Source organism: Peromyscus californicus, unplaced genomic scaffold (genome assembly GCF_007827085.1).
Source record: "Peromyscus californicus insignis strain IS unplaced genomic scaffold, ASM782708v3 Scaffold_9__1_contigs__length_137607984, whole genome shotgun sequence".
Classification (NCBI taxonomy): Eukaryota; Metazoa; Chordata; class Mammalia; order Rodentia; family Cricetidae; genus Peromyscus; species Peromyscus californicus.
In genome coordinates, this window is record NW_026294617.1 from 35708701 (window position 1) to 35723789 (window position 15089).

Sequence of the window (15089 nt, forward strand, 5' to 3'; positions counted from 1 at the left end):
TTTTTTAGTCTACTGTGTATCTAAAGAACCCATCTGTCAAGAACTGATCCAGCAGGCATGGCTACTGAGTTCACACTGGTTCCATATTCAAATCAGTTTCGAGCCTGTGAGAGCCCTATTGCCTCTTACCAGGTAATCATACACTAGGTAAGCGCACAAATACCATAATCACATCATCTACAGTAAAAATCCTATTGGCTACAGAAAATGGAAAAACTTAAAATGTGCGTGTTCCTTTAAATATACATAAATTGAATAGCAGTTAATACATGAGTATATTTCTTGAGGTTGCCTATCTTCTAAAAACAAAAAAGGAGCAATAAAAGTAACGGCCTATTTGAAGCAAGGTAAAATAAAAAGAAAACCATATTCCCATTAGTGTTTTGAAAGGAACTAGTTATACCTATGGGATGAAAACCTTACAAACTTACACTGACGTTTGTGGTGATTTATTTGAAGGGTACACAAAAGTAAAAAAAGGTGCTTTGTTTTCAAGCAGCCATAAATATAGCAAAGTAAAGACAGATAACCTATCTTTGACTTGACACACTAGCAAAAGGAAAAACAAGTGCTTCAACTTTTCTGTGAATTTCAAAGGTCCATAAACCACAGACATTATCTAATCCGTGTCTCAGGGTACCGCTGCCATAGCTGCAGTTTTCTTTCAATTTTCCAATACATCAAATAAAAATAATTGCTTCACTGAAAATTCAGACTGCATGAGTGTTGTAAAAATCCCCTAGCCAAGCATTTTTTTATGCCTGCGACTTCACACCAAGTACAATGGTCAACTGATTGCTCCTGATTTACACCTTGCCTTCCAAAACCCAACCTTACTGAATGTCAAAGGCTAGATGTTGCAGAGGAAACTGTTTTAAGAGCTTTGCTGCAGAAAAAATGAATAAATATAGTAAAATAAAACAAACAAAAAAAAAAAAACCAAACCACTGCATTTACAAAGCGCATAATCCATGATCTATCCTTAATTGTGCTCTATTCAGGATTTTCCTCTCTTTATCTCTTTCCCTGTCATCAGGAACACCGCTTAGACTCCCTGTAGATAGCGCAAAACATTAAGTCATACACAGTTCTGCAGTAACTCTCTTACCATGAAAGGAGCCAAAACCTAGGCTGCCTTTGAAATCTTTCCCTCTGGTCTTTATCCACCAGCCACGCTTCTGAAGGCAACCATCCATCGAAACCAACCTGTATGATCGGGTGCCCCTTCCATTTTAACACCTTCTGTGCCCCCCACCCCCCAAAGGCTAAGAGAGCAGCATAACTAGAGATTACAAAGAGGGGAAGGTTGCCTAGAGATGAGGGTCGGGGCGAGCACAGGCACAACACTCTCCATCACAGCCTCGGAATGTCAAGACAAGATGCAAAACCTGCATCATTCGTTGCCCTCCCTGGAAAACACAGCATCTCAGCTGCTCAAGTTGGAAAGAGTGCGCTTCTCACATTTCGGGAGCGGGAGGCGCGGGGGGGTGGGGTGGGGTGGGGTGGGAGGGTAGGGGTGGGGGTGTCATGCCCCAGGGGCCGGACTGTCACTCCTGCGGAGCCACAGCATGGACAATTAACAGGCTGGGAGGAAAAAGTCCCAGAAGACCCAAGGGCCCTCCACTCATGGTCTAGGCCCAAATGAACGCTCGTCGGAAGTGCTAGAAAGCCGGGCTGAGTTGGGCATCGCACGGGTGACAAGAAGGAGGTGGCGCGGTGGCCCTGCGAGCGAGCGGGCGGGCGGGCGGGCGGGCGGCTGAGGGACGCGGGGTGGCAGGGCGCGGACGCCCGGGGACCCTTACCAGGTTGAGCACGGTCTCCACGATGTCCCTGTTGCTGACCTCGCCGACCTGTATGAGTCCGATGAGCACGGCGAATTTCATCCGGATGTTGCGGATCGGCACCGAGGGGTTGATCATCCCCGCGGGCAGCACCACCGGGCCGGAGCCGGAGCCGGCCGCCCCCCGCGGCTCCCCCATGGCTCCTCCGCCGCCTCCACTGCCGCCGGCCCCGACGGCCAGGAGAGCGGCGGGCTGCGCCTCGAGCCCCGGGCCCGGCTTGTCGCTCGCCATCCGCCCCGCTGCTGAGGAGCCGCGCCGCGCCGCCGCGCCGCCTCCGCCGGTTCCGTTATCCCCGCCGCGGCCCCCGCCCCCCGGCCGGCGCCTCGCAGCCCCAGCATCCACCAGCGCCGCGGCGCCGGGCCCGCTCCCGTCCGCGCCTCAGCCGGGCCCGGCGGCCGTGCGCACGGAGCGCCTCGCGGAGCGCCTCAAGGGATCGCCGCCAGGGTCGCCTCCGAGGTCGCCTCCCGGCTCTCCTCCCGGACCGTCGCAGCTGTCTCCCACAGATCTCCTCACGGTTCGCCTCAGCGCTCGCTCGCCTCTCTCGGATCTCCTCGCAGATCACCTCGGCGCTCTCCCCGCCGATCTCCTCAGCTCGCGGCCACCAGCCCGGTCCCCCACCCCACCCCGCCGCGGGGATGCTGCCTCGGCTCGCACGGTCCTCCGCCCTCCGCCGGGGGCCCGAAGCTCGGGCCGCTGCCACCGGCGCCGCTGTTGTTGTGAAGCCCCGACGCCGCCGCTCACTCCGCCATGTTGCCGCCCCCTGCCTGCGGTAGCGGCCACTGCGCCTGCGCGCGGCGTCCGCGGTGGAGGGGGGGGGCGGAGCCCTCGCTGCACCCCCTCTTTCTCCCGACGCTCCTCCTCCGCATCCCTCACCCCGCGTCCCTCCCCCACGCGCCGGGATCGGACAGACAGGTGAGCAGGTGCGCGGGGAGGAGCCCTGAGGGGAAGGACACAGCTTGCGCGTCCGCCTGGCGTCCTCCTCAGCCTCGCTGCGCGGGCCACGTGCCGGGAGTGGCGGGCCACCTGCTCCGGGCCGCCTTTCCCCTCCTCGCCCTCCGCGGGCCCGCGACCCCGCCTCGCTGCTGGGGTCTGCAGACAGGTGCAATGTCGCGGCGGGGCTTTTTCCACCGCCCGCTGGAGAGGCTGACACCTGCGCATGTGGGCTAAAAATAGGACGTGTCACCCCGGGAGCCTCCCGGGCCCGAGCGAGCTCTTGAACTCGCCTCCCAGCCTAGCGGGTGCGGGAGCTGGGGGGGGAGCCCAACACCCCGTGCTAGAAATCCCCAAGGAGCCCCAGGTATGATGCCGGGTGATGATGTCTCCCTTTGCCATAGGCGTATGCGGATCACAAGATTTGTTTGAATTATCAAAATATAGAGGGGGTCATCACGACCAGCCTTAGTCCACGAGAAATCTTTAATTAAAAACGTTAACACGCACATGCTAATACCTCTGATGGCGATGAATTGAAACCAAATAAGCATGACTGCTGATTTCTTCCTCGACACCAAGGATATAGTTTCTTTAATATTTCAAGAGGTGTGCCCTTTTCAATAAAGACATATTGCCAGTCACCAGAAAGCTTAGAAATTCTAATGTGCATTCAAATCATTTTGTCATCTCAAATGGAAAAAAAAAAGTCAATATACAAACTCATCATAATATCTTTCTTTTTATTAATCTTGTTTTGTTGGACCTTCAGTCGACTCCCAGGATACAGGATCTGGTAAACATTTCTGAAGTACCATAGGACAAACTTCCTTAATACCTGTGCTTACCATTAGTTCTTGGTTGAATGTTATTACTCTAAACTCCCACTGTATTGATGAGCTTGTTAAAGTAGTTATGAAAAAACAACTGAAAGAAGTGATAAATTGATATGTCCATTTAAATAAAATTGCAATGGAATTATAAAATGCTTACATCATTGAAACTGCTTAGGAAATTTGCAAAACCTTAAGTAAGACTTTCTAGTGTCACAATTAAGAATTCCTGTGACTTTTCAAACTCCCTGCGGTATTTGTGCCTGGCCCAGGTAAGCATCATCTAGGTCTATGAGAACTATTTCATTTGCAAATTTAAAATGCTGTTTCTCTTTTAAATTATGTAAAACCAGGATAAAAGGTTTTATCTCAATGTGTACACCCACACATATAATCATATATATACACACACATATATACACACATATATATATCAGTAGGTTGTACCTCTTGCTTTACTCTAGACATCTTGGATGAGAGCTTTGATAGACATTGACAGCCTGAACTTTCCTTTTCCTTTCTTAATGAATAGCTAAACATCCCTTTAAGAACTCTGAATTTTCTGTTTTGTGTCTCAAGCAATAGGTGTGTTCATTTTGTTTTTTGTTTGTTTTTTCTTGTTCAATTTTATTTATTAGAGATGAGGAATAGGTAAAGAAAATGACCACTACTCAGAGTAAAGTAGGAAAAGCTCACTATTGCATACTTTATTAAGTTTCAGAAATATTGTTTAAGCTTGCGAATTAAAGTGTTCTGTAGATTGTCAGCTCCTTGCCCTGTAAAAAGTGAACAGGGCTCTGGATCACCCTTGAACTGTCTGTGCAATCTCTTTAGACTATGTGAACGTCAGACATGATAATTCCTATCCCACAGGGAAGACTCCAATCAGATGACGTCCATTGAGTAGTAGCTAGCATATAGTAAAATGCATCTTTGTATCCTTCATATACAGGAACTATGTGTGTTGAGTGACCTATATACATACACATAATTATAACCTGGTTACAACTTCTTCATCAAATTTAAACTTTAGTTTTCTTCAACATTGGACCCTTCCACCCCATTTTTTAATCTACTAATTTTTCTCCTAACAGAGAACACAAAACAACACAGAAATTCAGCATTTTTACCTCATTTGACCCTGTCTAATCATTACCAACCAGCACATATTTGCATATCTATTATAAGTTTGCAAATCACTGGCTGAAATAGATGGTTTTAGTATTTTGTATTTAAAGAAGTATTATCTTAAACATAAAAAGCTAACCAGCAAGTCAATATATATATATATACATATGTATATATATGTATATATATATATATATATATATATATATAAAACCACGCCAGTGCTATAAAAATAAGTATTCTGGAATGTAAAAAACAAAGACTATTACAGGTCCCCTAATACACACATGTGCCCTCAAGTATGGCATACTTATGCAATTGCACTATTCAGCCAGCAGTAGCTTGGCCCGTCCTTTCCGACAGTACAATCTAGCTTGTATACTACTCTTCATTTTCATTGCTATTATCTTGCTAGGAAGTTTATACCTGGGGTCCTGGACTCCACCTCTGCTGTCTCTAGACCAGCGTCCCATGAATAAATCTAAATCTGCTTTTAATGAGCAGATAGTGGTCTAGAATGCTTACTTTGTTAATCACTATAAATTCTACATTCATCCACATCTGTTTAAAACACCACCAGTAACTCTTTGTCTAACATAGTACGATCAGAATGCTCATCTGAGTGCCGAAGGTCCTCCATGCTTTGACTTCTTTTCAAGTTTTCCCTCATTCTATTTCTGACAGGAAGTTTGGAGTGTGCACCACTTGTCTCATCACTTAAAAATGTTTACCCAACTCCTAGATTCTTACCTAGAGATTTATGAATTTAATATCTATCAGTTGAAAAAGTGGTGAACTACTTTCAGTTTTTAATTTAATATAAAATTTTTGATTAAATAACTTTTACTTTTTCAATTCTATTGTTTATGTGTGTGTGCAGTCGTATTTGTATGTATATGTGCATGTGACACTCACAGGCACACAGGTGTGTGAAGGTCAGAAGACAACTTTTCTCTCCTCCCACTGTGACATCCAGGGGATAAACACAGGTGGTCAGTCTTCCGTGGCAAGCACTTTTACCCACTGAGCTGTGTCACTAGCCCAAAAGTTTATGTTTTATAAAGCACACACCTCATATATTTAAAACACACGTGCATGGGCACACATGCATATTGTGAGTTGGATTATTATATAGGAAAAAAATGTTCAAGTTCTAATTGCCAGTACTTTTCATTTGTATTTGATTTGGAAAAGAAGATGACTGTATATGTAAATTCAGATACAAGTATACTGAATGGAGTGGGACTTAATAGGATTAGTGTCCATCTAAAATGGAAAGTGACAAAGAAGCCCAGAGAAGAGGAAGTGAGGCAGAAACAGAGGACACTTTGTGAATACCCAGATAGACCTTGGAGTTATGCCACGGGAAGACAAGGAAGACAGGGCTGCTGACAACCACCAGAAACAAGGAAACACTCTCCCGTAGTACCTTCAGGGAGAGATGGCCTGAGATGACCTTTATTTGACTTCTGGTCTCCAGATCTGTGAGAGAATCTTTGCAGCTGAAGCTCCTCCTCCTCTCATTCCAGCCCTAGCTTGTACTTTGTTACAGCATCCCTGAGAAACTAATACACACACACACACACACACACACACACACACACACACACACACACACACACCACACACACAGAGACCATAACTGATTTTGTTACCTCTGTAAACAGTAACTAATGTAGATAAGAATCTATGGATCACTGAATAATTCCAAGGTCCCAAGATTAAAACAATAAGGCTTTAGCCAACCCAAATCCCCTTTGCCCTGACTTTTCTGTGCTCTCTTCCCTGAGCACTTTATTCAGGCTTCTTTCTATGCTCTCCTCATCAACCCCACTGAAATTCTTGTCAGTGAAAATGCCATCTTCATGAATACATTCATGATCCTGTCTAGATAAACAGGAAATGCTATACCCATTTTCAGCTTTCAAAGAGAAATGTTTCTGGCTTTTCCAGTAACCTAGGTTGACAAATTTTCACTTAAATAAAGCAAACTGCTTCCATTTCCTCTGTCTTACTTGCTAAAAGTAAGAAAATCATAGGCCAATACATGTAGTCACACATATAATCCCTTCTCTGAAATGCAAAAATATACATATATCTATGTACTAAATGTGTAATGTTTTCACACTAACAAACATTGAATGGTTTTGTTTTCCACAGTGACGTCAGGTATGGTGTACATGTGCTATAGAAAGGAAAGTACATTAAGAATGTGCACAGCTTTTACTGGCTGACTACATTAACGTTACATTTGTCAGGCACCACTCCTCTCCTATGTGCCGTGTACTCTTACATGTTTTATTTCTAACCCTCATTACAGTGCCCCTTCTTCAAATGAAAAACTAATACAAATACAAAGTATGGTCCACTCACTTATGTGAGTCATACTTGAGGAAGTTATACATTTAGGGTTTGATCTAGTTATGGCTAGCTGAGCTCAGTCTCCCACACATTTCACAGTGTAACCAGGACCAAAGCCTCTATTTAATTTCTACTCATCTTACCAGATAAAAGACATTGATGAGAGTAGGAAAGGTCCAATACAAAAGAAAAACAACATGTTTTTGTAGAGCTTCCCACCAGGAGATGGTCAAACAGGTCCTATATCTCTGTCTCTATTAAAAGTTCACAACTAAAGGCTGGCTGTATAAATCAATGACAGAGTGTTTGCCCAGTGTACCAAAGATCCTGGGTTCCATCTCCAGCACCTGGAGTCAGAATAGCCCATTAGCCTTTTTGCTTCCTAGGAATCATTTTAGTTTGACAAAAATCATGTGGAATAAATAAATGGCTTTTAATTATATTAAGATTAATCAGAATTTTGTTTTATAGCTACATTAGTATACCACTCCTTATACTTGTAAAGATGTTATATACCTGACTTACCATTAATCTTCTAGTTCTTATTGAAAGTATTACTGTTATATTTCTCCGTAATTATGATTTAATCCACTGCTCCGGACATAGGGACTCAACACTTTTAATCCTAGCACTCAGGAGGTAGAGGTGGGCAAATTTCTATGAGTTTGAGGTGAGCCTGCCTGACAGCAAGATTCAGGTCAGCCAAGATTACACAGCCAAACTTACTCTCAAGAACAAAACAAAACAACAAGAAAAACAAACAAACAAATAAAAATGTGTACCCTGGCTGGAGGGAAGACAAGAAATGCTATGAGGAAATATCCAGGAATCCTTTGAAGTGGTGGTCATACTATTTGAAACTTTTAGATAAGAGGAAGCACCCTTACCAAACTCTACAACTATTGGTTAGCAGTGCATAGAATCAATCATAGCTGAGTACTGGACCAATGACTTGAAACAACTTTACTGACATATGTAAGGAGTTACTGCATTGTGACAATCTGGATCATCAACTTGAAAGCATTTAGAATCACCTAGGAGATACACCCCTAGACTTGTCTATGAGGGCATTTCCACCGTTTTAACTGAGGAGGGAGCAGCACTGTTATTGTGAATAGCACCATTCCCATAGCCTGGTCCTGGACTGAATAAAAAAGAAAGGAAGCTAGTGGAGTGCCTGCTTTTGTCCTACTCTACCTCCTGACTGCAAAGCCAGTGTGACCAGGGCCTCACACTCCTGCCATTGTTCTGCACACATTATTATGGGCCATACTCCCAGGCAAAGTACGCCCTCCCTTCCTTGAGATGCTTTCCTCAGGTATTTTATCACAGCAGTTATCTGTAATGTACACGTAATTAGTACATACATAGAGATGATTTAGGACTTAGCCTTACTTATTTTCACTTAACTAGAAGTCTGGACTAGAGAAAAAAGAAATGGTATCTGGCCTGTCCTTTCCACCTGGCAAGAGTTGTGAGGTATCTGTTGTGCAAAGTTGCTATGGAGTTGATGTCTATGTGAGACCTGATCACACCCACAATCATACAACTAAAGGAGGTCTCCAGGAACAAAGTGTAGTTGTGTGTTATGTATACATATGGAGTATATAAAGCCTCTTTTTTGTTTGTTCAATCTCATGAGAGGTAAATGGAATATCATATGTTGGCCACAGTTATGTCATCAGCTTCTTTGTTTATATTAAAACAAGCTCTACCAGATTTTGTTTGCAGTCACAACACGTAAGTAGCATGTTTCCAGATACATTAGCAAAGCCTGCTAAGGTAATAGTTTATCCTCAGAACACATAGTTTTTCATTCACAAACATCACAGTCAGCTCACATTGTTAATGTCATAACTTCCAACATTTTCTTTCCCCAAGGATGTCATTGTTTTCTTTTTACCATTCTTTTCCTAACTCTAAATAATCTGTAAAGTATGACATAATGACTGAGAAAGGGGGTTCAAAATGAGATCATATAGATTGAACCCAAATTATGGCAAATTATCCTTGACCCTAAATTCCTAATACTAATACTAACTACCTCATGTACACTTAAAGAGCTTAAAGGGATAAAACATAGAAAGGTTCATTACGTTTTCCATAGATGGTAAAAGTTGTGATCATAAATTGACAGAAATAGTTAAGAGAGTGTGTTGACCTTTCGAGTCATATGGTTTCCACTTACCTTCTCTTTATTCATTGACTTCCTTCCTTTTTTCAAAACCCAAATAGAACATGCATCTTGCTCAGTTTTTTGGTTTTTAATGAATAGCCCAACATGCATGGAGATATAGATAGATTGATAGATAGATAGATATAAAACATTTGCTTATTTTATAGTAATCCTAATGATTTCATTTCATTCTGAAACCTAAATGTTTCATATCTATTAGGTGTATTAAACCAAGTTAACAAGATAACTTTGGTTTCAGCTAGTCTTAGGTAGGAAGGAGAAAGGGCATTATGAACTAAGTATTTTTCTCTGAGACTTTATTAAAACAAAAAGCCAATAATAATAACAAAATATTCCATTGTAACTTACTAACCACCAGGAGTGAACCATCTGCCAAACTTGTCTACAGTGACTTAAGCCAGCTTTTAATTTGTAAATTATTTATTTTCTATTTCCTTTCATTAAAATCTTTAGTTACTGCCTTCTCTGTAAACAGACTTAGCACTTAAAGCTCGTGCCCGGATAGAGGATTGTCCCTGGTTTCCTTTCTAAAGGGAACTGTGGATTTCATGGGATTATAATTAATTATTATGCCATATCCTTCCTATCTATATAGTTTTCAATTTTTAAAATGTGACTTCTCAGTATTTCTGTGTCTGTGTTTTCTTATTCTATTAATACCCTCTGTAGTTTTTCTACCTGTGTCTAGGAAATTCATGGTGTCTTTTTTTTGTCGCAATACCTCTACTAATTCCTAAATTTAAAATATCTTATATTGAATCACTATAAGATATATATGAATTTTTACATGTAAGTGATAGTATTGTCTACTTTTAAAGATAGCTGTACAGATTTGGTCTTGTCTCTGGAATTGTACAATATAATCTATCATCTTTAAGTAAGAAAAATGTCAGAGGAAATATAATAACAAAAACACAGAGACTATAGTTAAGCTACAAGATGTGTGGAAACTTAGAATGCAGCAACTGTAAATATAAAATGGTCAATATAATTGAAATAGCAAGCTGTGGAGCTTTGTGACCGCCAACCACACCATAAGCATTAGCCTGAAATTAAATGTACTGATATTAATATTTTATGCAGTAGCAACTGTACACCATCCAATACAAGTTCATTGGAGAACATCCTGAAAACTGTCAGCCAGGACAACTTTAAAGAAGCATTGTATGGCCAGGCATGGTGACACTCACTTTTAATCCTAGTACCTAGGATACACAGGCAGGCAGATCTCTGTGAGTTTGAGGACAGGCCAGTCTGGTGTACATGCCAGCAAGTTCTAGGACAGACAGCTACAGAGAGAAACCCTGCCTCCAAAACAAAACAAAAGAAATATATGTATCCAACTATACAGTATTTAAAAGATTGTATACTATTTGAATAATATAAGCCATATGGCATGCTTAATGAGGCTAGAATAAAGTTTTTTAGAAGTTCATTTAAAAAGAACTAAAAATGCTGGGCAGTGGTGGCACACTCCTTTAATCCCAGCACTCAGGAGGCAGAGGCAGGTGGATCTCTGTGAGTTCCAGGCTAGCCTGGTCTACAAAGCGAGTTCCAGGACAGTCTCCAAAGCTACAATGAGAAACCCTGTCTCGAAAAAAAAGAAAGAAAGAAAGAAAGAAAGAAAGAAAGAAAGAAAGAAAGAAAGAAAGAAAGAAAGAAAAGAAGGAGGAAGGAAAGACCAAAAATTTTAGTGAAATTTATTCATTTCGAAAAACAAGGTATGATTAAAGTATAAAAGACTAATAAAGTATAAAGTATAGGCACTCTGTTCTATGTAGATCTATTGAGTATTTATTAGTTTCTTTTTCTGTTTTGTGATTAAAAAAAAACCACTATGACCAAAAGCAGTTTATAGAAGAGTTTATTTTGACTTATGCTTCCAGAGCAAAAGCCCCTGATGTTAGGAAAGGCATGATGGCATGCAGCCAAAGAAGGAAGAGAAGAGATCCACATTTTTATCCACACACCGAAGCAGAGAAAGAGTTGAAAGTGTGGCAAGGCTATAAACTCTGAGGCTCAACCTCAGCAACATACTTCCTCCTAAAGGCTCCACCTCCTAGAATTCCCATAACCTCCCCAATCAGCACCAATCAGAACTCAATTGCTTGACCCTGTAGCAGACAGTGCTCATTCAAACCATCACAAGTGTATTCTGCGAACCATGGACAGTTCTAAAGTAAAGGAGATAAAATAGTAAATACACAAAGTCCCCATCCTTATTTAAGAAGTTACAAGTGTGTAGAGTGCAGCACCTTGAAGACAGTGAACTGATAAAACCTATATGAATAATACTATTTCAGAGGATAACCTTGACTGTGGTGTTGTAGTCTTTTTTAAGCCTTTTACACCTGGTTGACAACAACTTTCCAACAAGTAAAGTTTTCAGGAATATCTTGAGCTCCGGGCCTCTGACATGGCACTGATAAAGTCTGTATAAATTACTTGCACTACAGGTGAGCTCAACTATTAAAGAAAAAAACAGTTCTTAAATCAAAATAAAAACATTCAGTTCCTTTATGCATGCATGTTAATGAGGATTGGAATCCTCAAAGTTGCAGAGTAACCATCATTGTGTGGTATCTTTGGATCTGTTTTCTTACTCATGAAATAGGAATGAAGTTATAATAAACTTATATATGTCCTGTGGGATAATGCTCTTGTTCAATATAAAGATTTGTCACTCCTATTGGTTTAATAAAATGCTGATTGGCCAGTAGCCAGGCAGGAAGTGTAGGTGGGGTGACTAGACTAAGAGAAGCCTGGGAAGAGGAAAGGCAGAGACAGACTCACCAGCCAGATGCAGAGGAAGTAAGATGAGAATGTTGAACTGAGAAAAGGTACCAAGCCACGTGACTAAACATAGACAAGAATTATGGGTTAATTTAAGTGTAAGAGCTAGTTAGTTATAAGCCTGAGCAATTGGCCAAACAGTTTATAATTAATATAAGCCTCTGTGTTTATTTGGGACTGAACAGCTGTGGGACCTGGCAGGACTGAAACATCCATCTACAGATATGATCACACTTTGAAAAGTACAGTGTCACAGAGAGAGTGATGTTAATTCTAGCACTACTAAAATGAGACAGTGATACCAATCACCTAGAACTGCAGGCCAGGTAATAATGCAGGGCAGTAGACTCCGAACAGGAAACTGGATTTGACAAAATGTGGGTACATGGTGTCAGGGCTGTAAAAAGGGAAATTGTCAAGTTCAATGCTCAGAGCCAGTGGTTGAGAAGCAAAGGTCAAGAATCCAAACTTCTGAAACAAAAATGTTAAGGCAAACCCAGAAAAGATAGTTGGGGCAGCCAGGAATCCCCAGAGCAAATCAGAAAGGCAATCTCAGACTGGGCAAACACCTGGAAACATAATAAAATGAAAGATAAACAAGAGGCCAAGTTTGACAGCTTCTAAAGGCTGTCTGGTAATTTTGCACCTCATTTCCAGTGTATTCATATTGCTCTTTGGGAAAACAAGCCTGAATCCCTGAAGGACAGATGCCCTGGAGCATGTGTTTGAGGTAAGGGAATCTACACAGAGTCAACAAGTTTCTCCTAGAAAAATCCTGGCACTACTGGACAGCAAGACAAAGCTTTGTTGAATGTATAGACAAATTTCTCTTGGGTTTTATGCTATGCTTTTATGATTAAACAAAATGTTTTGAAAGTAAAGAAACTAGATCAGGTGTTTATGCACTCATTAGACATTCCATATGTATGATTTCAGGTGAAAATGAAAACATTTTCTCTGCTCCTGTGTCTTATGACCTAATTTTACTAACTTATTCCCCCAAGTTACTTGACAGATAAACTGAAGCAATGTGCAAGTAAATGTTTCATATAAATGCTTGGCATTACGCTCCTGTGTATGGGGACAAATTACACTCATTAGGTAGCTGTTTGATTTCTATTTCCAGATTCAAGACTGACTGCCAGATGTGCAAGCCAGATGTTAGTAGGATCACCCATGAACCTCAGGCCAGCCTCTCTTAATGATGGAAAAGTGGAATGCTGGTAAGGGGTCAGAGCTCAGCATCGAACTGGGTTTTGGTTTTGGTTTTGGTTTCCTGCGAGCACTTTGTACTTCTTCTCTGAAGAACTTTGTTCCCCTCGATTCACAAGAACAGTTATAAGCTATTATGCTAATGGACCATTGGGAATACGTGCTTGCCTATTTCCTAAATTTTGGCCATATGACAGAGCATTTCTGGTAATTGGGTTTACAAATGCTAGCTTTCCAAGTTTGTCATTACATTCAGACATCTGTTAAATTTAAATTGGCAAAATAACCAAGATATGTCGATATAAAGATACTGCCATTAAAATTGTCACAGGTATTGGTTGCTTCAAAATGTTTTAGATTTGTTATTGACATATTAATTAGTAAACAACCAAATGCAACATTAATTGTGCAGTACCCAAATTTGTTACTAATGAAGAATAGTTACTAATTAATTAATACATGTTTATTTAAATGTTAGGTTTTTGCACATAGCCAACTCCATCAAAATGATTGCATTTAAAAGATTAAGATGAATAAATTCTAGTGCATAGATTTTTTAGTCATTGTTAGGGTAGTCAAACAATTAACCATATTTGGTAATTTCTTTGTGCTAATAATCCTACAAGCTTAACTCCCTAAAGGTTTTAGTCTTTGCCCTACCCCTGCCACTTAGAAACACATATATATTGTAATATAGTTAGTTAATAGATCACTGCTTTATTCTTCAAAGCATATAAAAGTCTAATTGAAAATTCACATGAAAAGTTATAATTCACAGGAATCCTATAGCTATGTTAAGGAAGATAATTGATTATTCTTTAAAGTGTTATTTTGTGTTTATAAGCACTGCTGAACTTTGAGGATCTTCAATTCATACTTTTCTTTAATCCCCAGGCATGAACATAGGGCCTCACACATGCTACATGCCCAGCTGCCTTGAGATTTGTGTATTTTTGTGCTTTTCTAATATTAAGAAATGCTAGTCCAATCTTATGCTATATTTAAGGTTAGAATGTAACAGCTAGAAATATCTAATTGATCATTAAGTTTCTACATATATTGGATAGCTGTGACAAAGAAGTTTAAGTATCTTTTTATTACATCAGCTTTCCATATAACAAGAAGAGCAGCAGTAACAATGGGAGAAAACAAATACTTCCCCTGTGCCTGTGTCCTTCATTATCATGTTACACTCATTCATATGAACCTAGAAATTAATTTGAAGTTAGACACCTAGCATTTACTCATCTATATTCACTGTTAGCCAGGAAGATTACTCTCCCTGGTGCTGAAACTGGCAATGGAAAGAAAAAAGTTTCTCTAGGATGTAACCTGCCATTGAAACTACTCATTGGATAAATGATCATACCTCAAGCAAAGTGTAAGGGCTAGCAAGATAGCTGAGCAGGCAAAAGGGCCTGTTGCTAAGCTTGATAACCTGAGTTCAATCCCCAGGACCCAAATGATAGGAGAGAAATGTCTCTCACTAGTTATCCTATTACCTCCACTGACATGTGGTTCATGTACACGCTCTCCCTGATACACACACACACACACACACACACACACACACACACACACACACACACACACACATAAATAAATTAATTTTAAATGTAGTAAAATTTTAAAAAGTAGACAAAACATTTTAAAATAAAATACTAAATTTCACACACGTTAGAATCTTAATGTGAAGTCAGTATTAAATATTCTGCTTGTTTTTATTATTAATGTATTTTATTGTTAGAAAGTTGTTTCTAAGACACAGAAGTTCAAAAATAGTATACAAGACAC

General features: G+C 40.8%; 1 protein-coding gene across 3 annotated transcripts in view; it reads right to left on the bottom strand.

Moving 5' to 3' along the window:
- Nbea (neurobeachin) overlaps positions 1–2100 on the bottom strand; it is a 558359-nt gene extending 556259 nt beyond the window's left edge. For all 3 annotated transcript variants that reach the window (XM_052730144.1, XM_052730145.1, XM_052730143.1), the window contains exon 1: positions 1803–2100. In XM_052730144.1, the coding sequence (XP_052586104.1) occupies positions 1803–2072 (270 nt within the window). In that variant the 5' untranslated portion in view covers positions 2073–2100. The remainder of the gene's footprint in view (positions 1–1802) is intronic.
- Between the last annotated feature and the right edge of the window lie 12989 nt (positions 2101–15089).